Source organism: Triturus cristatus, chromosome 5_1, assembly GCF_964204655.1.
Source record: "Triturus cristatus chromosome 5_1, aTriCri1.1, whole genome shotgun sequence".
NCBI lineage: Eukaryota > Metazoa > Chordata > Amphibia > Caudata > Salamandridae > Triturus > Triturus cristatus.
The window spans coordinates 259,570,979-259,595,314 of record NC_140587.1 but is presented as its reverse complement, the minus strand read 5'-3'; the positions used below and the strand labels follow the sequence as shown (position 1 = coordinate 259,595,314).

Sequence of the window (24,336 nt, the reverse complement as noted above, 5' to 3'; positions counted from 1 at the left end):
TCGGAGACCAGCCTGTAATCCATATGGACGGCGTTTAACTTAAGATCAAAATTTAAGATTAACTGAGGCAAAGTTTTGGTCTTAAGTTTAAGTTTTGGTCTTAAGTTTAACTTAAGACCAAAACTTAAGTTTAACTGAGACAAAATCCTAACTTTACTACTCCTAAATGCCCTTTGTGAATACCGCAATTCGTAAAGTTAGGATTTTGTCTCAGATAACTTTTGTATATCAGGCCCAGTATGTTTATTATTTATATAAAATGATTTATCATGTTTGTTTAGATTTTGGGACAGGTTTTTTTTACTTTTGTAGGTTACTATTTTTTTAAATTATGCTTTTGACTAACATTTTTAAGTAATATACTTCTTTGTTGTTCATGAGGAGTTTGACTTTAAATTGTAACGTGCCAATCATTCTTTTGGTTTGTTTACTAAGTTTAGGTGCAATTTCGCTTATAGGTTGCTCCATCCATAGTTGTTGGTAGCTTTGCTCTTTTTATGATGCTTCTACAGTGGATTGGAAGGCATTGGAAGGCATTGTGCCATCCTTGGTGGAATGTCTATGACAGCACCTTGGCACAAGAAGCCAAAACAAACAACGCAGTCGTTGTTTGTTTTGGCTTCCTGTGCCAAGGTGCTGTCATAGACATTCCACCATTGTACTTGGAATCTGGGTTGGTGTCTGTATCCAGAGCGATGCAATCTGCCAACCCAAATATTTTTTAAACAATCTATTAAAGGGCCTAAATTGTCTTCGTTTAGTTGGTAGAAAGGGCTTTCTATAAGTAAATTGTTGGGGTCAGTTAATTCTGTGACAGGGACATAGGCTAGTGCCATAATTTGTTTTATTTTAAAGGCAAATTGGGTGTTTGTAGCATATTCAACACGTAGGGCAGATTGTTGGAGGTGTCACTATATGCTTTTAATAAATGGTTGTAATAGACTTCTATGGCTGTGTGGGGTAGATTTTTTAAATGGTTTAAATCATGCCTTGTACAAAGTCTATGATTATTTTTTGTGGGTAGTAATTATATGTTTTATGTTTAATGTGGTTTAAGAGTTTGTAGTAAGTGCTGCTTTGTTTATTTGGTAGTAGTTATTTTATGTAAGGGATGTTTCTGTTTTGATATTCCTATGGTTGCACCCCCAAATCCATGGGGTATGTCCCCCGGGCACAGACGTAGTCCTTGTGAAAGGATTCAGGTTATTAACGCTGGTATTTTTTAGTTTTCTAACGCAATAACTTCACGCACCTTTGAATCACCATCCACAGAGTCACAAGTTAATACTCCAGGAGCACTTACAACGATAAGGCATTCTTCAGTATGACATAGATTTAAAGTTGACTACATTCATTTACAGATCATCCCCAGACGAAGACTCACAGCCGAAATGCATTGGGTTTGGAATATGAATTGAACAATGCTGGGCTCTATGAAACAAGTTTTCCAGAAATTATGCATTCTGGGAGTTGAGGTTTATTTACAATATTGTGATGGTACAACAATATTAAACAGCATCAAAACCTATGGATTATATTTGGTTTATTGAACTTAACCTAAGCTACTGAATCCCTTCACAAGGACTACATCTGTGCCCGGGGGACATACCCCATGGATTTGGGGGTGCAACCACAGTAATATTATTTACACTCTGTTCAGAGGGTGATACCCTGGAGCACGAAACACCGATACAAATTCGTCCACTAACTATAGGCGGTACATAGGTTGAATCCCAAACATTTTAAGCATCTGTTTTGATATTCACCATGTATGGCAGGTTATTACTTTTCGAAGTCATAGTATTTTCTTTTAGGAAGTACATATAAAAAGATAGAAGTTGGAAAGTGTTTTGTTAATTGTTTACTATTTTACATTTTTAATTTTATTTACAAGTACGTTTTAGTTTATAAGTTTTACTTACTTGGGTAGGTAGTTGTTGAGGTGTATGTATTTCTCCTTTAAGGGTCTGGACAGAGAATACGGCAGAGTTTCGACGTCTTGTAGCGTTTGTCGTTTTTGTAGTATTTAGTTGATAAAATTAGTCTGAATTTTATACTGTTGATTTGTGTGTCTGATGTTATTGGTTAAGGTTGTTTATAGTTTGATTTTTGGTTATATTGTTATGAAGTTAGTTATATATTTTATTATTTTATTGGGACGAATTATAAATAGTTTGCTGATGTAATATATTTATTCCTAATTCAAACATGCGTATACAGTGTTTTATGTTTATTTTAAATAATTGTTTTATGTAAAAAGTGCTTTTTATATTTATTAATGGTAATTAGTTTGGTGATATTATTGTAGTTGATATGTGCATAATATTTTTGAAATTGTATATGTTTATTTAAAGGTGCTGACATTTTTGTTACTGATCTTTGCGTTTTTTATATAAGTAAAAATCGATTTTTTAACAACGATATTTGTGTTCTTGATATTTCTGGTTTTATTAGTTAAGTATAGGAAGGCAATGTTTCTGTTAACAATATTTATTTTCAAATATATATGTGTTTGAATATTGTATGCATCGATATTGTGTCAGTGATCTCTCCTGTGGAGAGGATAACAGTGGTCTGTGTCTTCACCATTATGTCACATACAAACGTTTCCTGGAGGGCTGGTGTGCATTGATGGTGGTTGGAAATGGAGTCCTGTGCCTCCTGATACGCTCACCTCCTACTAGCCTCAGACAAGTAAAGAGGCCAAAAGACGTCTCTCATGTAGCCTGACCCTCCAGATGTTGAATGGGCGACATGTATGAATGACACTTCCTGTAAAGCAATGGCTGAACAAAACCTCCCTCTGTATATTATATTTTTCTTCATTAGATAAGCTCTGGCAAACAGTGAATCCTGAGAGTAGAAACAGAAATTTTGCTGGGGTCCCGAAGATTCTAGGGATGTAATATGGGTGAAGGTTTTACAAATCACCTGTATTATATGGTATTGTAAGTCAAAGAAGAAAGGTATGATTCCTTATAGGCAGATATTAGGGTCACAAAGTTCCTCCTTCACTTTCTACAACTTTATTATGTCTAGGAATGAGAATGGTGCCTTGCCACATAATCAAACCACACCTAGTAAAGCCTCCTACCAATTCTAAAACATGTCTCCCTCTGATACTATGCAGATCAACATGTACCTGCCACTTTACTCCTCCACTTCTAAACATGGAGTAGTGTCATGCTACTCTGTGTTAGATTTGTAAATAAGTTGAAAAACGAAGATTACCTGTGATTGCTGAATAATAAATAGCATGATAAGTTCATCCTAGGAGGGAAATAATTTAGGAAATAATAATTGATGACATACCAAAATCTCTCAGATTTCTTTCACAGAAGTATCCAGGCCTTGTATTGTAAACCTTCGGAGATAGAGTGAATCGCGATTTTATTGGGCTTAGAAATGACAGATGCCTGGGAGAACGTGTAGTATTCAAGAATGGTCTTCTGTTGTGTGATGTCCACTGTCCTTGATCATGCGAAAACTCACAACTATCTGCACAAGAGACAATCAAATTAATATGATATGGTCCTCAAATCACACTTTCTGAAAATACCATATATGATATCTACACATTACACACAATGGCTTTGAGGGCATTTTAGCATAAGGTAATTCTTCATTGCTTAAAGTAATTACAAGATTGAAGTCCGGTTCTGCCGCATTGTGCTGCATGTGAGCTACGATACTCACGCATCTTGATGCTGACACGGGTCCGAAGTAATTTGCCAATAACAGCACAATTGGTCCGATTGTGGGATTGTCACACACCAAGATGAGGTACCACAATACTATCGGCACAAGAAGTGGAATGATAGATTTGACACTTTGTTACAATTATCAAACTTCTCAGCATTGATTGGGCATCACGTTGTTACGTTGGGAGTCTCTTGAAACTTCTAGCTGACACAAGTGCAATTATACCCACAAGCCCTGAAGAAGTCTCTGCTAAGGGACAAAATGCGTTGGGAACATTGCGATTCAATGAAGAAAAGTTTTATAAAAAAAAAACAAGAAGATAGTGAATAAAGACATCTTTGTAAGAAAAACTTTGATGGAGTCTGTGCACTATGTAATCTAAACCATTTGTAAATCTCATATATATCATATGACAAATGGTGGGTGCTGATCATCCTTTTACAATTAATTCTTCAATGCTGTTTTCACTGACTCATTTGTTTTAAATTCAAATGAAAAAATAGACATACAAAGAGAGCTATGCGCACACATACAAAAATGTGGGGGGCAATTATATAGCATTGTTGGAGGACATTGCTGAAGAAGTGACATGAGATGTTATGGCAACAGGGCAAAGTTTAGTTGTGAGCAGTTTAGCTGCCACTGATGGTAAAGGGACGGACGTGGTCATCTATGGAGTGTGCCCTATGCTGGTATTTTCCACCCTTCAATGGCTTGGTCTTCTTATGCTCCCCATGTTCTACAAATAGCTCTTGGGGGCTGATTCGACATATTGTCACTCTGGCAAATCCTTGGGTTATCAGACAGGCGCAATAGTGGAAGTAGGGAATGGTGCTTGTGTAGTAAATTAGTATCCATCATAGGTCCAGGACAGCCAGATCCATGGCAAAAAACATACATTTACATACAATTAATTTAAATGTAACACATTTTTATAGTCTTTAGAACATATGTTGGACACACACTACACTGTTGCAGTGGGAGCTCATGTACAGCAACCCATTTGTTGGTGATTAAGGCAGGGAGGATATATCACTGCGATATATGCTCACTGCTGACATGCGTAGTGATTGGCAGGTCACGAGTTAGAATCTCAGCAAGGCCGACTTAAGGCTTCTATCCTTTTCAGGTTGTTAAATAAGAGTACCAGTTAACTGGGCAATAATAAAACCTGTAAGTTGCTTTACCTAAAAACGACCGAAGTGTGTGATAATGTGCTGTACAAACACATAAAAATAATAATTATTATTATTATTGTTATCATTAGGTGTGTTATTAATCCTGTTATTCACATCAAGTAGACACAGCAGAAGAGTACTGTGGGTTTTTATGCTGTAAAAAGAATAATCATAATTATTAATATTCTTATTTTGTTTTTGTACAGCGCTTAATCCCACACTTCTGCTCTTATTATTAGTATTATTATATAATATTATGTGCAGCATTCTGCAATCCCTATATAAAATCCTCTTTAATTTTTATTAGACATGTGACATCTTTATTCACCTGTAATAAGAAAATGAAACAGCTGTTCAGCTACAATAACTTGTTACAGTTGAGATGTGACACCACAATGCCTACTGCAAGAGCCAGAAGACAATATGAAAGGCTGGTCGTGGAGCAGAATTACAGCTACAAAGGGAAAGAGAACTATCTTTTTAAGTTATCTGTTCTGTTCTACCACTGATAGAAAGGAGACATTTATGGCAGCATGTTTCATTTTTGCAGATTTATAGATATACACAAAAGTAGGAATCTCTGTGCATGTCACCATACATGCTGAACTACAGTTGTTTTGGAAAAGTGGAGTGCTCTAGCCCATGTGATTCTGCTGCAGAATTCCTGCAATATAATATCCTGTCTTATGGAAGCAGCTGAAAATCATTGCAATTGAATCAGCTGTGGCCAACTTTTCAGGTTTGTCTTGACAGCACAGCTGTCTGCAGATGTACTGTAACCAACTCTAAAAATCATACACAGAGAATGCTTTATCTGCACCTGAAGGAGTATCTATCTCACCTAATGCTATTGACTGCTTGGTTTATCATTCCACCTCCTATGCAGTGTTTGCATTTGGGACCATTTTACATCTCAAAAGTATACTTTGACTCATCACGATTTAAATGTGTTTTCTTGAGGGTGCATTACATACAGAAAGCAATACTTCTTTGTTTTGTCTTTTCACTGATGCAGCCTGTTTTTAATGTTTTGGTCAGGCTGAAATAAACCAGACCTATTGGCTTTGTCAATGCTCCTTCTCACTGCCCTTGCACATGAATCCTAGCGGTATAGGGAAGGACATGAGGACATAAAGTACATAAAACCCTGAAGGAATTACCTTTGAGGGTACTGAGCATCATTCCAAGAACCTATATTCCTAATATATATTTGAACACTGGGAGAAGCAGATCCTCTGAGAGGATTTGTGCATACTGATACATATTCACCTTCCAATATGTTTGAACTACAGGATTTTGATTTTCTGAAGCCTGCAGGGAACATTTACTCTGCCTCAAGGGATGGTGTGATTCTTCCCGTTGGGTAGTAGATAAGAGCGACTGAAAGTTACTTTTGAGATGATGAAGGTTGAGAGACTGATCTCATTGTCAGAACAGACTCTAAAGTGGTGAACCAATGGGGGAAGGATTGTATTCAGTCCACGGAAAGGGGTGAGTAGATGTGATAGTCCGGGGTTACTTAAAAAGGAAAAGAACCTAATTTTGGCCCTGGCTCAACAAATGTTTACATATGTCATGTCTCAAGCACAGTAGGTGATCATTAAAAATATATTTTTTAGACTTTTGACAGAATAGAAGCGGTAGACAACTCGCGACCTTGGGTCCTGGCACAAGACTCTTCTGTCATCTTGTGATTTAGAATTCAACCAAGAAACCACTGAGTGGTCCAGTTTTCAGACCATAGTGAAGAACACGGGCTGTGTTTGTGCCACAGAGTCAGCTGCCAATCCATGGAGGCATTTATGCACCAGAATATGGATTTTAAAGAATGGCCTTGTTTTGATAGATAGTCACTGCATGCCACAATGTACCACCAAGTGTGGTATGAAGCGCATGAGAAATAGGGCCTGTTCTGCAGGTGAGTGAGAGTTATGAAGGCGAGTGAGGGAGATTCATAGGACATTGTTGAATTGAAGATGTATCTGGGTGCCAATGTGGGTCGAGACTGTGTTCAGGGTATTTGGGATCAGGCAAAAAAGGAAACAATGACTAAGGTGAGGAAGTAGGAGGTGTTCTAGGCCCGGGACCTTTCCAAGCACTAGCAGCACCAAACACAAGTTGTATTTATATTCTTCTGTCTTTGGCTTTGAACATCTGAATGCAGACGTCATAGGTGTTCTATTGAAAAGCAAGGATGTATGGAGGCGAGAAGGTTTAGTATACTCCTGTTAATATGTTTTTTTGGTAAGGGCAGCCTGATTACGTGACCAAGCTTCCATACAGCTTGCAATTCAGTGGCTAGGTGGACCTTCGATGGCAGGGGGGGGGGGGCTAAATTCACTAGATGATAAAAATGTGGACTACTCCTGCTTTGCTGGTATTTGAAGCTATGTATGTGAGCAAATTGGCCAAATATCTTACAATTTAGTGTTGTAAGCTGTGTGCTGAACTGTAACTGTTAGGAGGCAGTCCAACGTAGAGTACTGCACTAGATATCAGTTAAATTTACGTTCAGCCATGTATACATTTAAGAAGGTACAGACAGATTTATCCAACACAAGGCTGATCTATGGTAGGTTTTCTAGATAACTTCTTAGAACATAGCCTACTACTATTTTGAATGTAAACTGATATGCTGATATCCTGAAAAAAATAAGAATCAAGATCACAATCTAAGGATCGATAGCATATTAGGTAAAACACATCAACAAATTGTAATAATATAAGGCAAAACTTGTACCTCCATGTACGATTAGAAACCCCCCAGAGGAAACACGTCTTCTCAAAATCTCTGGCCTTGGATCACTTCTTTGTCCTTTCTCAAAAAGAATGCCGTGTCCTGCTTTACAAATCAAATAAAGGTGCACGTTTTATACTGGTGGAATAAGCTTTTGGTTTATTATATGTAGAGTACGGTATTTACTCACAAACTTATAACAAGAGAGGCATTTCTAAATATTTGATGTTTGCAACAGATGGTAAACCAGACTTTGCTTGAATACAGGTGTGAGTGACTGGTTTCCACCTACAAGGATTTGGCTGCTATATTATTCTCAAAAAGCAGTTTTGGTGCTCAGCTTCTGATGGAAAACCTGTTTTTTTCTGTCTAACTTGCTGTGATTCAAACTTTGTACAACGCCCTGGGGGTGTGGTCCCAAGGGCCAGGCCCTGTGGCCAAGTCCCTGCCCCATAGTGCCGAAGACCGAGTGCAGTGTGAGGTTGGCTGCCATTGGGGTGGTTGGCCCCAGGACCTGGCTGCAGGCCAGGCCCTGTGGCCAGCCAGCCACTGTGCACGACCAAAGGCTGTGCTCCGCGTTGGGTGGGCTACATGCGGGGTATTGGGTTTACGTATGGTAATTAATGTATTACTTTATGTTAAAAAAACTAGAAATTCACTGGAAAAAAAACACAAAGGTCAAAGTAACATTAGAGCTAGGTGAAATGTTTAGTAACAACTTACCTTTTTAAACTCTAAAAACCACTGAAATTCACCAGTTATTGTTATAGTTATCTAAAGGAACTATAACTTGTGCTCTAAGGTACCTATAACTCACGTTCTTGCCATGTACTGCTAATCATCCAACATATTACATCACTCATGACATCTTCTTTGACATCATTGATAATATATATAAATGTCAAGAATGAAAACATCACTGCAACTATTTGCAATTCAATTATTGACGTGAAAACTGTGCATGGCGAGGGCGCGAGTTATAGTTACCCTAGGGCACGAGTTACTTGAGATACCTATAACAGGTGAAATTCAGTGGATTTTAGAGTTTAAAACATTACGTTGTTACTGAACATTTCACCTAACTTTAAATATAGATGTTATATATATATATACACACACATACATGATGATTTTTACCTCAAACCTATGGATTTGCTCAACTTATGAACTTGTTCTGCATATCATATAGCATTCAGATGAATACGATATTTTATGAATAATATGCGCGGGTATTTTACCTCAAAATGAAACTAGAGTTTCTTTGTTTATACAAATAACCTGGTGGCACCCTTATAAACAATATATAATACAGACTTCAAAGCACCAATGTCAACATACATGAATTCAGTGTATGGGTTCTTTTAAATTTTGTTTTTAATGGATGAGGGAGGAACCAGAACAATCCCTATTTATTGACATTCTGTACAGCACGACTCTATGACCCCGAAGCAGGCCTCAGCCTGAAAGGTGTAGGTCTTTTGTTTTCTACCTGCACTTGCAGTTTGCTGATATTCAAACAAATATTAACAAAATAATGAATCCGCTTTATTAAAGCCAAACATGGACCCTGATGCGTCTTTTACTAGTGCTGTCTTCCCGTACCTACGACAGACGAAGAACATGGTGGTGGAGAAGGTTCAATGCGGGAAACGCGTAACGCGTATGCAGTAAAACGTGGTGTCGGCCCACCAAAGGCAAGCACCCGGACGTGGAACGGCTACCCGTCTTTTCTGACGTAATCATGGCGTTTCTGTGAAACAAAAACTGCTTCCAGCACCTGGACTGCTGTAACTTCGGACTTCGAGAGCCAACCTGAGACGCCTAACACTGTAGGAAGCAGAGGGGTTTATTTCTGCAGTATTTCTTTACCCTGGGTGGTCCTTCGGAGGGAGGTCGCCGTTGTGGGATTGAACGCTGCAGCTTAACCCCTGGAGGAACCTGCATGCGTTTGTTCCAAAGTGAGCGGCTCTGAACTTGGCAGCATTGGGGTCCGGCCGGAGCTGTAGCCCAGCTCCCTGGTGACACGGATCGATGGAATCGAAATGGGATTTTTCCTACACGCAATGTATCAGGCACCTGATGGGAACAGTGGTGGAGCTATTATCAGATTCCGAGTTTTTGGGGAATACGGAAGAAGATATATCTAAGATTGTTTCTGTGCAGGTGGTAAATGTCGAGGTGTACCCAGGGGACCCACGGGCGGGCACACTGTGAGGGGTATGGGGGCAATTGGGGCCTATACGTTAAGGCAACAGCAATAAAGGATACGACCACCTTAGTTAGATCAGTGACCTGGCGTCATGTTTATTTATACTCCCTGGTCCCAGGGAGTTGTTTACAACATTGTCCCTTAGTAGCCGGGTGGCTCACTACATCCCATCTAACCAATGGGAGAAACAAGAAAATAATGAACTAAAACAACAAACTAATAAAATGAACTAACACAATAAACAAAGCAGGATCTGCAACGTCCATGCTGCTGCTCACAGTTCAGTTGCTGAGTGGCATACAAAGTTTTTGAGGCGGGTGCTTGGTTGCGGATTTCCTCTGAGCTGATAACGCTGCCCACCCTGGCCTTAAGGACTCTCCTCCGGTCTTACTCCCACTCTCTCACTCATCGCCAGCGTCAGAGTGCTTGGTTCATCATTTCTTTCCACCTCCTCCACTGGCTCCACCCCTCGTGGATCATCCGAGTTCTGTGACCCTCCGAAACCCTCAGTTTCTCCTTCGTCTTCTACTGTCGCCACCTGGGCACTGGGGACCCTCCTGAACCATGACGCATTTCGCACCACCTGTTGGGATCCTCTCTTCACCGTAATAATCGATCCCTTCACGTGCACCACCTCCCACAGCTCGCGTTCAAACGGTGTCCGAAACTTGGACCCAGGGTACCTGTCCTTCATGACCACGTAATCTCCTCATCGAATCACTTTGGGTCGAGCCCACCTTTTCTGACTAGCATTATCGTTGGTGCTCTGTCTTCTCTCTTGTGTCCTTGCCGAATCCAGTACAGATGGCGACCATTTTTCTCTGGTAGGGATCACATCCCTCACGGCTCTCTTCATGAGTAGGTCGCTTGGCGCACATCGGGTGGTGCAGTGGGGAGTCGTCGATACGCCTTTAAGAACCGGTGCAAACACCCCTCCAAATATTCTGACTGGTCAACTCCAATCCCCAATTCCTTGTTAAGAGTCCTCATAAACCTTTCAACATCCTAAATTGGCTTGCGGCCACTGGGGTGTTATTTTGCATTGCCAGATGTTGTTTACATGCATGTATTCTTGGAACTCTTGCCCCTGGAATGGTGGTCCATTGTCAGTTCTTATCTATGCCGGCATTCCCAAAAGTGCAAATACTTTCTCCAGCACGGGCTTGAGACACTCGAAAGCTGTTGACGTCACTAATTCCACCACCAGGAACTTGGACTAAGCTTGAAGTCTGTTTTCCACAGCTACCACTTAGAGAGCTTTCCATGGTTGTCTAAGACCACTAAAATCACCATAAGGGTTGTCTGGATTACTGCAAGCTGCTTCACCTAAATAAGTGTGCACCATATACCAAGCCAGCCTCCTACGTATATATATATATTTATATATATATAAAATGCAAGCCTAACCATTACGTCCCTGTAACCTTCGTTTCTTTCAGTGAATATATATATTCACTGAAAAAAACAAAAGTTACAGGAACGTAATGGTTAGGCTCAGATTTCACTTGTACAAAACCAGTGAAATTCAGCAGCTGAGCTAATTATAACTCACGCTCCCGCAATGCACTGCTTATGACCTCACAAATTTCATCACTCATGCCATGGTCAGTGACATCACAGATGACATCACTGATGACATCATCCAGTGAGTGCAAGTGTTTTCTAAAAGATTATGAGTGTAAAACATATATACCAAGGTCCTGCAAAAGTTAAAATAGTATTATTTCCGTACTACTAATGAATGATACTATTTCTAGCATATATTATGTGAGTGGCTGTGTGAATGTATGTATCTGTGTGTGAGTGGATGTCTGAGTGTCAGTATGGCTTTGTGAGTGGCTGTATGGGTGTATAAGGAGGTGTGTGAATAGCTGTTTAGGTCAGTGAGTGGCTGTGTGAGTGACTGCTGGTGAGTGAGTAGGTGTGTCAGTGACTTTGGGTGAGTGAGTGGCTGTAAGGGTGGATGAGTGGCTTTTTGAGTGGTTGTTTGGTTAAGTGAATTGGTCTCTGAGTGGCTGTTTGAGTGGCTGTTTAGTTAAGTGAATTGGTATGTGAGTGGCTGTATTGTAGAATAAGTGTCTGCTTGAATGGATGTATGGGTGAGTGAGCAGATGTGTGAGTGATTCTATGGATGTGTGAATGGGTATGTAAGTGTAAGAGTGAGTGTGTGAATGCTCGTAGGGGCGAAAGAGTGGCTATGTTAAGAGGCTGTATGGGTGAGTGAGTGGCTGTATAGGTGAATGGGTGGGTGTATGAGTAGCTATATGGGTGAGTGTGTGAGTGGCTATATGGGAAAGTGATTGGTTGCAAGAGTAGCTCAATGAATGAGTGAGTTGTGTGAGTACTTCAATGGGTCTGTGAATGGGTATGTGAGTGGTTTTGTGGGAGTGTGAGTGGGTATATGAGAGGTTGTATGGGATGTGAGTGGGTGTGTGAGTCCTTCTGTAGATGATGTCATCAGTGATGTCATTTGAGATGTCATCAGTGATGTCACCAGTGATGTCACTGACCATGTCATGAGTGATGTAATATGTGCGGTCATAAGCAGTACATTGTGGAGGCATAAGTTATAGTTAGCCCAGCTAACTATAACTGCTGAATGACACTGGTTTTGTACGAGAGATATCTGAGCCAAATTATAACATCCCTGTAATTTTTGATTTTTTCAGTGAATTTCTAAGGTCTTTTTTAAATCTATTAATCTATTTCCTAACTATTACATCCCTATAACCTTTGTTTTTTTAATGAAGGTTTAATTTTAGTTTTTCAATGTAACCACTAACCTTTGATAGTGAGTGTGTGAGTGAGTGCATGAGTGTCTCAGTAGGTCTGTGAGAGGGTGTGTAAGTCTCTGAGTAGGTCTGTGAGTCAGTGTGAGAGTGTCTGAGTGGGTGTGTGTGTCTGCATGCTTTCTGTTTTGCCATCTCCTCTGTTTTGCCTTTTTCTGCTTGTTTCTCTGCCCCCTGTTTTGCCTTTCCTGCTTGTTTTTCTGCCCTCTGCTTTGCCTCTTTCTGCTTGTTGCTGACATTTATTTTGCCTCTTTCTGCTCGTTTCTCACCTTTATTTTGCCTTTTGCTGCTGATTTCTGGCCTCCGTTTTGACCCTTTTTGCTTGTTTCTCGCCTTTATTTTGCCTCTTGTTGCTCATTCCAGACCTTTATTCTGCCTCTTTCTGCTCATTTCTCTCCTTTATTTTGCCTCTTTCTGCTCGTTTCTGACCTTTACTCTGCCTCTTTCTGCTGGTTTCTCAGCTTTATCTGGCCTCTTCCTGCACTTTGCTGACCTTATTCTGCCTCTTTCTTCTTGTTTCTGACCTTTATTTTGCCTCTTTCTTCTCTTTTTCCCCAGACTGCAGGGGAGCCTCAAGGCCCCCGTGGTCCCAGCTGCTCCCTGCAGAAAGGCAGCTCCCTCCGTCCCGGAGCAATCTGTTTCATCTCTTTCCCTGCCCACATGTCTGTGGGCAGGGAAAGAGATGAAACCTCCACTTCCAGCGGGAGGGAGCACTTTGGCAGATCCCGACTGCTGGAACTCGAGTGTTTGCTCTCACCTGCTGGGAGCTATCAGCTCCTGCCAAGCGAAAGCAAACAGCTGTGTCCCTGGGTTGGGCACTTCAAGACGAAGCAGGAGCCGACCCTGGGAGGTAGCGGTCCCCAGGGCCACATGTGGCTCCAGGAGGGGGGCCACGCAGCCCCCTCCTTTATTGTTCAGGACCGGCCCCGGGAAAGTATTGGTCCCCAGGGCCCTATGTGGCCTGGTAGGGGGCGCAGCCCCTCTTTAATTTTTAAAAATAAATATTTGGCCCTGGAGAGGTGGTGGTCCCTGGGTCCTGGGGGGGTCAGTGGTGCCCCTCCATTAGGTGTATTTAGCCCCGAGGAGGTGGTGGTCCCCCTGGGCTTGGAGAGCCCATGGAGGGGGGCACCGTGCACGACCCTCCTTTTTAACTGATAAAGCCCCTGGGAGGTGGTGGTCCCCAGGACTGAATGAGCCTCAGGAAGGGGACCCCATGTGCCACCTCCTTTTTTAAAAAAATGCCCCTGGGTCCTGGCCCACCCCACACAAGCATGGGAGCTGGTGCGTGTTTTTTTTTTTATTTGTGCCACAGGTCCGTGGCTCCATCGTGTTTTTGCAAATTAAAAGTGCTTTTTAGCCCTGTCGGGGTCCCTCTGGGATCACATGACTAGAGTTAAGGGGTCAGGGTACTGTTACCCTGCCCCTGTATCTTTTTTTTGAAACATATTCTGTGGAACTCGGTTGAAGCAGAGTCTCAAGATGGCTGCCAACACTTCCTGGTTGAGGTGTTGGCAGTCAGTCAGATTTTAGCACTGTGACTGTCGGATCCTTGGAGGATTCGAATCCCTATACATACCATTTTTTTTTAATATCTCAAAAACTACCAAACAGTTTTACATCAAATAACAAAAAAGGGTTCTTTCTGGACAAAGAGTTACCTTTCTGGCAAATTTGGTGTAATTCCGTCCAAGTGTTTGGGCTGTAGTCGTGACAAAAGTCTCTATGGGAAATAATATTGGAAAAGCACGTTTTTGAAACCCACCCCCCTTTTTCTCAGTTCCTGCTTGATAGATCACCCCGAAACTTTCCATGCACAACAAGATTCACTGGGTAACCTTTTGGGAAAGTTTCAGGAAGATACGTCTACCAGCGCCAAAGATATAGGCAAGTAAAAAAACACTTTCCTATGGAAACATGGTCCTAACTATAACTCCCTACTGGCGACCCCTAGTAGGATATATTACCTACTGGCGGTCGCCAGTAGGTAGTTATAGTTAGGACCTATTATCCATAGGAAATCGGCAACATTCTATTTGGAATAACTTTGGCGCCGGTTGACGAATCTTCGCAAAATTTTGAAAACTGGTGGGGCGCTCCGGTCCACTCCTATCCTGAAAGTCTCGGGGTGATTCGTCAAGCGGGGGCCGAGAAAAAAGGGGAGTCCCAAAACGTGTTTTCCCCATGCAATTTTCCATAAGAACGTTTAATCGCAGCTACAGCCCTAACTGCGGAACGGAATTACACCAAATTTAGCAAAGAGGTAGCCCTTGGTTCATACTCGTGCCTTTTGGTTAAATGGTGTAAATCCGTTCAGTGGTTCCTGGGAAAATCACATATATATCTGGGCGGAGCCTAAGCACACATCTCATCGTGATATCTGATTGGCTGTCAGCACTTTCTTACAAGAAGTGTTGGCAGCCATCTTGGGATCAATATGCATGATAGCACCTCATTAAAAAGCATTGCAGTTAATAGAAGGTTTTAAGACTTTAGTTACATTATAAATCATTTGTTGATGGTACCATACTCATTTTAGGAATTGTGGTGTGTTCTAAGGTGATTTTACCATGTGAAAAAGCCTTCTGCTGGGATATCATGAATCATGTTTGAGAGAAAACTATTTTCTCATGCTTTTCCCACAGAGGTTTGGAAGGTGATCTATAAGCTAAAATGAGAGCATATTTTCTGTAAATTCACATTATCTTTCTCAGTCATGAAGTCAATGAAGTCTGACATTTTCAGTAAAACATGTACATCCAACAAGGGCAGAGACTGTCAGTTGATTCCTTTGTGTTCTACTGCAGCTTCCCAGAGTGTTCTAAAGAACAACTAGAGCGCTAACAGTCCTACTTATGACAAACGTATTGCACACCTGAAGCCATCTTGATTGGAATAAAGTGGTAACTCTTAAAACATTTAATTAAAAAAGGTACAAAATGAGGGGGTTCATTTTGCCATAGAAAGTGTGATTAGTGCTGCAGAAAGAAAAATTAGGGCACATTCTGAGTGACTTCTCAAATCCTCTTCTATTTCATTAAAAAATTCTGACATGCAGACTGAAACATGCACTTTCAATACCAGCAGCAGACTTCCCGGGTGAGCAGTAGCTTTACTAGTGATCTAATGAGCAACTAGAATGCTAACATTCTAAATTTATGGCAAATGTGTGACACATCTGAATGCCTTCTTGATGGAATCAAAGTAAAAACTGAAAGTATGTCCTACTGAGTAGACTGTAGTAAATGAGGAAATTAGGAAACTTCATAACAAATAAATCTCCCAAGATGGCCACCAGAGACAAAAGAGCCCAAATGCAGCACAAATATCACCCAGATGTAGCCCGCATGTAGCCCAATGACAGAAGTATTTAAAACGGTCCCCAACGTTGTATATAGGCCCCGGGGATGGGGTCCCCGGGGAGAATTTTTTTACAGACAACTTAGGAGTCGCGCACCCAGCGCGGTGCTCAGTGTGGCCCCCTGGTGTGCACGCGCTGGGTGCGCGACTCCTAACGCGTCGAACACGTATATGACATCACACTCAAGCGCGTGAGCATCGCGTATAGTAATACGTATGTGTAGCGTATGCGCCTGGAGTCGCGTACCAGTCGCATAGCAATCGCGCAGGAAAATACGCATCCATTGCACATCCTACGCAGATCCTACAAAACAATCCTAAAATGTTGGCTAGGTTCCGCGCAGCGATCGAGAAAGGTACGCTTTGGGTGCGCGACTCCCAAAACAAATTTGAAAAAAAAAACAATAAAGAAAATAATATAAATATATATTTTTTTTTAAATCAAACAAAAAAAAACAGAGTTTCAATATTTGAAAAAAAAATCCATTTATATTAAAATATATAATGTAATTTAAAAAATAAAATATGTAAAAATAACTAGTTGAAAAATGTAGAAAATCAGTATCAAAAAAATAAATATGACTATTATTACATTTAAAAATTGTCAATTAAGAAATATTTGAAATTTACTGAAAAAAACCATAGGTTTCAGACATGTTATAGTTAGCAATTAGCATTTAAGAAAACCTTTGAAATTCACTGAAAAAAACCATAGGTTTCAGACATGTTATAGTTAGGAATTAGCATTTAAAAAACCTTTGAAATTCACTGAAAAAACCATAGGTTTCAGACATGTTATAGTTAGGAATTAGCATTTAAAAAACCTTGGAAATTCACTGAAAAAACCATAGGTTTCAGACATGTTATAGTTAGGAATTAGCATTTAAAAAACCTTAGAAATTCACTGAAAAAACCATAGGTTTCAGCGGTGTTATAGTTAGCTGGACATTTCACTCGTACAAAACTATTGAAATTCCTCCGTTATAGTTAGTTCTACTAACTATAACTCACGCGCCTGCAATCCACTGCTTATGATGTCACATATTAAATCATTCATGACATGGTCAGTGACATCACTGATGACATCACTGATGACATCTCAAATGACATCACAGATTACATCATCTAGTAGATGTAATATGTGACGTCATCAGCAGTGAATTGCGGGCGCACGAGTTATAGTTAGTAGAACTAACTATAACAGAGGAATTTCAATGGTTTTGTACGTGTGAAATGTCCAGCTAACTATAACACCCCTGAAACCTATGGTTTTTTCAGCGAATATATATATAATATGGGCTTGATCACCTGCTGTACAGGCGAAACGCATCCTATCAGCTCACTAAATAAATGAAATTTGGCTAGAACACGGCGTCGTCATTCCTTGGTTTACTAGGTATTTGTATACATTACCGGACCTTGCTTGGATGGTCCGTTTATGACGACACACCCTCTGTTTTGGAGCAGCGACGGCTGTAACCTAAGCACGGAGGAGATATATATATATATATTCACTTAAAAAACCATAAGTTTCACACACGTTATAGTTAGGAATTAGCATTTAAAAAACCTTGCAAATTCACTTAAAAAACCATAGGTTTCACACATGTTATAGTTAGCTGGACATTTCACTCGTAAAAAAACATTGAAATTCCCCCGTTATAGTTAGTTCAGATAACTATAACTCGCGCGACCACAATCCACTGCTGATGACGTCACATATTACATCACTCATGACATGGTCAGTGACATCACTCATGACATCATCCTTGTGATAGCGTGGCGGTCTTACCCTGCCCCCTTTTCACGTTCTCCACCTTTCTTTTTCACTGTCACACACAAAATGGCGGCCGACACTTCCTGATTTTGACTGATTCGAATGTTGACTGACATGTAACCACCAATCAGAATTACGCTCGCGCACGTTATGGTGCGCGCATATAGATATTTATGTACTTTTAACTGCAATTTTCTCAGGAACTACTGAACAGATTGACACCATATATGCAAAAGGCACATGCCTGACCTGAGGACTACCTCTTTGCCAAATTTCAAGTAATTCTGTTCAGCCGTTCGGGCTGTACCTTCGACTAAAGGTCCTATGGGAAAATGCATGGGGAAAACGCATTTTGGGACCCCCCTTTTTTCTTAGCCCCCGCTTGCCGAATCTCCCCGAGACTTTCAGGGTAGGAGCTGAGCGGAGCGCCCCATTAGTTTTGAAAATTTCGCGAGGATTCGTCAACCGGCGCCAAAGTTATTCAAAATAGAATTTTCAGATTTCCTATGGGAACTCGGTCCTAACTATAACTATCTACTGGCGCCCGCCAGTAGATAATATATATATATATATATATGTGATTGTTCAGTATCTCTTTTTCCTATCAGTATATAAGAGTAAGAATGATTTTTGTGCGTGATACATGCTTTATTTAAGCCCATTCAGGGCGAAATAATAATGAATGTCAGGGCACAATATGTATTAATTGACCCGTCTAAAGATGGCTGACACCTTTACTGAAGTAAGTTTAGGTGTCCTATGTTGATGTCTAATAACGTTGCTGTATTTAAGTCTGTGACAAGTCGGCGCCGGCCTCTATTGACAAAGGCGGCAAGCCGAAACGCATCTATCTGTGTATATTCCCTCCAAATAAAATTTGGAAAGGTACGTTCCTGCGAGTGCTGGTATTTTTACCGTGAGCTGGGGATTGAAAATCCGCGCGGTGTCCGTCACCGTGCATGAAAGCACCCGACCGCGAGTGCAGGGAAGCAAGACGGAGAGAGAGCGTAATATATATATATGAAAAAAGTTCAATCCACAAAGTAATGAAGCGGCACACCATCCAATTGAAGTGAGAGCTTTAATTGCTTACAAACAACGCGTTTCAGCCGTAAAGGCCTTTGACAAAGGCCTTTACGGCTAAAGCGCATTGTTTGTAAGCAACTAAAGCTCGCACTTGAATTGGATGGTGTGCTGCTTCATTCCTTTGCGGATTGAACTTTTTTCTTTAATTTGTGGATCTTCTCTACCACGGCAGGCACCGGCACAAATTGGCAGGCGTGCAGCGTTTAGCGATACATGTATTTGGAATATATATATATATATATATATATATATATATATATATATATATATATATATATATATTTATTTATATATATATATATATATATATATATATATATATATATATATATATATAGGCTCTTGCTGATTCCCGACCACCTCCACCTCTCGGAGCTGGTGCACGGCAGCAGTAGCAAGTCCCACTATAACATGTAAAGAGGAATCCTTGTGGAACATTCACCACAAAGAAGACGCCGACAATTCAAGAATCTTACATACCGCTAAGTTTATTGCGATGGCTGATATATATATGTATATATTACATACAGCTGAGAAGAGATACTAGCAAGATTTATTGCAGGACAAATTTTCTTTCCCCAAGGGTTTCCCTTCAAAAATAATCTGTGAAATTTCATATAACAAAATACCTATCTGTAGGCTTTAATACAGAGAAAAAATGATCCACACTAAATGCTTATTGACTATAACATATGTTTTTAATGATATGTCAGGCCTACTGCGTTTATCATAACGTTTCATAATAAACAGAACAGATCTATGGCATTGGAAATATTTTTTTCTAGTGAATTAATCAGGTTTCTAGCTGTTATTATTGAATTGCCACCATAACCAACTGAGGACTCGTGTACTGAGTTTACATTTTCCCACAGGGCATCCATCAGTTATAGCCATAAAATGACATTGTTTACAAAATTACAGTTAGCAAAGCAAAATAACATCTCTCCTAAGAGGGCCTAACAAGTTTTCTGACTACATATCTTTAACCCACAGTTTGCATACAGAGTAACCAGCACCAAAACCTGTGACTATTGAAGTAATCTAGGAGTGTTCATTAAGGGTGGGCGTAGTGGGCGTAATGGGGCTACGTGAAGCAGCACGTAGTGTGCGCAAATCTACGCACACTACGCGCTTCGCGTAGCCCCACTACGCGCCACCCACCCACCCTACTTTTAAAAGATAAAATGAATTTGTAATAAAGCAAATTAAAGGCACTTACCTGACGCGCGGCGTCTCCCGGGGCTCCCTCTTCCTGTTTTTCAATTTTCCTGACAAATGCGCATGCGCGGACGCCCGCGCATGCGCATTTCTTGCGAGAAATGCGCATGCGCGGGCGTCCGCGCATGCGCATTTGTCAGGAAAATTGAAAAACAGGAAGAGGGAGCCCCGGGAGACGCCGCGCATCAGGTAAGTGCCTAATTTGCTTTATTACAAATTTATTTTAGCTTTTAAAAGTACGGCGGGCGGGAGGCGGGTGGTGGGCGGCAGGAAGCTACGCTTCGCCCACGTAGTGTACGTAGGCGCTGCCTGCTTCGCCTACTTCGAAAACTGCGAAGCAGGCAGCGCTACGTACACTACGTGGGCGAAGCGTAGTGTCGCGCCCAGGGTTAGTGTTCATGTGACAAAATATCGATCTGTAGGCTTTAATTCAGAGTAATAACAATCCACCCTTAAATGCCTATTAGCTTTAACATATGCTTTGCCTAATCCATAAATGAAGCCTACTAACTTTATTGTAACTTTCATGATAAACAATCAGGCATTTAGCCTTTATCATTGGCTTGTCATCCTACCCAACACCACCCTATTCTACTGAGCATAAGCTTTTCAGAAGGCAGCCATCTGGCATACAGTCATAAAAGTACAAATACAAAATTACAGTTGGAAAAAAAAAAATACTACCTCTCCTAAGACAGCCTATAAAGGACTATTAAAGGGTATATTTTCTATCCCCGGTTTGTTTGGGTGAATTAGCAACACCAAACCCTTTCCGACTGCGATAATCAGTGAAATTGCACGTAACAAAATAACTGCTTTCAGGTTTCAGCACAGTGTAATTACAATCACTCCGTAAAAGCCTATTGTCTTTAATACATGCACTTCACAATAAGTAGGCCAGTGGAAGCCAACTGGCTTTTTCATAACATATCACAATAAAAAGATCAAACCTATGAAAAGTGCTGTGACTTTTCACAATGATCAGATGAACCTTAACCCTTCAATATTAGCTTTGCACTTTACCCAACACCAGCCTGTTCAAATGCACATAAATAGCAACCATCATGTATACAGTTACAAAGTTACAAATATGTAGAAAAATAAAGCTTGCACAAGACAAGGCCTAACAAGAATAATCACAGTAAAACTCCCCATGTTTTTTCTGCGTGGATAGGCAGCACCAAAACTGTTGCCTACTATGATAATCTGTGGTATTAAATGTAACAAAATACCTGTCTATATAGTCTGTAACACAGTGTGATAACAACCAACTGTTAAGGGCTTACTGGCTTAAACATATGCTTTTCACAATTAATAGGACTGCCTGTGTCATAATGTTTTATAATAAGCAGGCCAAACCAATGGCATCAGACATAATGTTTCTCAGAGCACCAAACAGTAACATTGCCTTAACCGACTCAGGACTTCAGTTTTGAGTGTTAACGTTTCCACAAGGCAACCATCAGATACACATAACATTAGAAATGTATACAAAATTACAGTTGGCTATGCAAAATACTATCTCTCCTAAGGCTGCCTAACAAGGATTCTCACATAGCAAACCTTCTATATCCACGGTTTGTCACACTGAGGGCTAAACGCCAAAACCATTGTCTACTATGGTAATCTGTGAGATTCCATGTATACCTATCTGCAATACAGGTGTTTTTATGGTGTATGCACACCAGAGGAATCAACATATGGGTGGAGCCTAAGCCCTTCTTCCAGTAGGACTCTGAAAGCTCTTTTTTTGTTGATCACTTTTCTTTTTTGTTGATCACTTAAGGTCTTGCATCAATTGCTCTGTCAAACCAGACCTAAAACTCCATGCAGATTAGTGTAGCCCTCGGCTCTGAAACAACAAAACTACTCTCTGAAGTCCAATGATGATGTCACATTACTTACAGGTAATCTTCATTAAAGGTCCTCCTCGTCCCAGTCATTACAATGAGGCAGTCCCGCCTCCCGACAGTCACTCTAACACACTAATATTTTTTGTCTCTTCACGGAATAAAGGCCCCTCCCACCTGCCTTCATGCTTGCTAGTAACAAGAAAAGACATAACAAAAGAAGGGGTAAGAGAGGGGACATGCCTGGGACGAGGAGGACCTTAATTGGGGTAATGAAGATTACTGGTAAGTAATGGGACATTACCTCCTCATAGTTCCTCCTCATCCCAGTCATTACAATATGAGGACTTAACAAACCCAAAATAAAAATTAAGCTTGAGACAGCAGGAACCCCCACTGCAAGATCAATCTCATGAAATGGCTGCAGTGCAAAAGCAGCTATCAAAGCATGCAACATTTCCAGTCGAAAACGCTGAACAAAATAGTGAGGCCGCAACCAAGAGACTGCCCGACAGATCCTCCGGAGAGAGAACTCCTGCAGCACAGGCCAGGAAGGAGAAACAGAACAGAGGGAGTGTCACCGAACCTGGACAGGAGGAGTCAGACCAAAAGATCCAGAAGACTGACAAAAAAACTGCCACACACTCTCACAGAGAGGTAAAGGGGCTACCAGAGCCCACAAAGAAATCCAGCCAGGAGAGACAAACAATATAGGAGAAAACTGAAGTATGCAGCAAACAGAACAGAACAGAAGAGTCTGCTGCACCAAAAATGAGAGGACCTGATCAACACCCTCACCAGGAAAACCAGCAAAAAGCTCCTGTCGGAAAGGACTGCCAATCAATTGTAAGAACAAAGGCTGGACCCAATACCAGAACCAACCAACCTACCAGGCAGAAGCCTTAAAGAGGGACAGGACTCCAGTAAAGACCCACACTCCTCTAAACCCCAAGCTGAAGAAACGGCCAACATAAAGCCAGTGAGCAGACAATTGCAGCAAGCCCACCACATAGGAAAAAGGAAAAAAACGGACACTCTGAAGAAACAGGAGGCAATAGTATAATCCCAATGAAACCACAGAACACCTGGTGCCAACAGATAAGAGCTCCAGAGACTCCAGTGAGACGTGCCCAAGAGCCAAGCTGCTAAATGACTGAGAAGGGGGAAAGGCAGCACAGAAAACCAAAGCGGAGACGAGATCCCCGGGAACCAGACAACGGGCCCGTATGGACAACAGAAGAAACAGAGGAAACAAAAACGAAGTGGTCAAATAGGTCCCACCAAAAACATTGACACCAAAGTTACCCCAACTTACAGACCCACCCCTGGACAAGGGGAAAGGAAGGGAACCAAGACGGAGGATTAACCACCTCTGGGGAAAAAAAAGATCCCTGGAAACAGGGCTGAGGGGGGAGAGGCAAAGAAACTTGTCACAGAAACCCCAAACAGGAGATTAAAAGACCCGAAGAGGGCCAAGCCAGAGAGGCCAGGACATAGGGCAGACAGCGGTGCAAACAGCCGACATGATTACACAGGCAAACCTGAAGGGAAACTGACCCCATGCCAGAAGAGGCCGCTACCCTAAGGAACAAAACAGAGGCGGCATAGGAGGGGAGGGACGCACCGCGTACCCCCTGTACATTCGAAGAGCAATGAGCTCCACCTGAAGGCCTGGAGTGAACAGTGGAATTGCCCCCTGCACCAGGCCCTGAAACACCAAGACTGCCTTCCAAAGACCAGGCAACTCACACCAAAGAGAGGAATAACCCAGAGCACAGGGACCAGAGGCCCACAGCCACCAAATCCCCTCGAAGGGCCCCCCAACCCCACAGACCGGCAACAATGGAAACCAACAACGAAGGAGGAACTGACCCCTCCACAGCAAGGTGGGACTGAAGAGCCACCAGCCCAAATCCCGAAACAGAGCATGAGAAGGGTGTTGGGGAGACGAAACCCCAAGGGTGGGATCCCAATGAGATAATACAAAAAGGAAGTAAGAGGACAGATGGAAACAAGCCAGAGGAACCACCACAGAATTGTACCCAGTCAATCCCTGGACCCCCAACCAATCCAGCAGAGGAGCCGACAGCAGGGACAAGAGAATCCCCTAAAGATCCTGTAGTGAGGGCAGAAATGGCTCCCTCAAAATTTGAACAACCCGCCAAGAAACCGAAACGGGGCCATGAAAAATGGAGCAAGAAGCAGTTTGAAACCCAACTGCCTAAGCAAAACAGCGCCTCTACCACCAGTAGAAGCTGAGGAATAGTGGAAGCACAAGCCAAACATTTGGTGAGGACCGGCAACCCAGAGAACCCCCGAAGCCACCAAACAGCCACAGCCAAAACCTCGGAGAAGGGGCAAGGAGAAGGCGACAGACCGAAAAGCGACCTCAGGAAGCTGAAAACAGTAGAGAGAGAGAGAGACACACAGAAA

At 41.6% G+C, this 24,336-nt stretch overlaps 1 protein-coding gene across 1 annotated transcript in view; it reads right to left on the bottom strand.

The window, feature by feature from the left end:
* The window catches only part of TMEM71 (transmembrane protein 71), a 221,687-nt gene that overhangs the window by 29,408 nt on the left and 167,943 nt on the right, over positions 1-24,336 (bottom strand). The window contains exons 7-8 of the mRNA XM_085604903.1: positions 7,621-7,722; positions 3,313-3,498 (exon numbers count right to left, since the gene is read on the bottom strand). Coding sequence (XP_085461029.1) covers positions 3,313-3,498; positions 7,621-7,722 — 288 coding nt within the window. The remainder of the gene's footprint in view (positions 1-3,312; positions 3,499-7,620; positions 7,723-24,336) is intronic.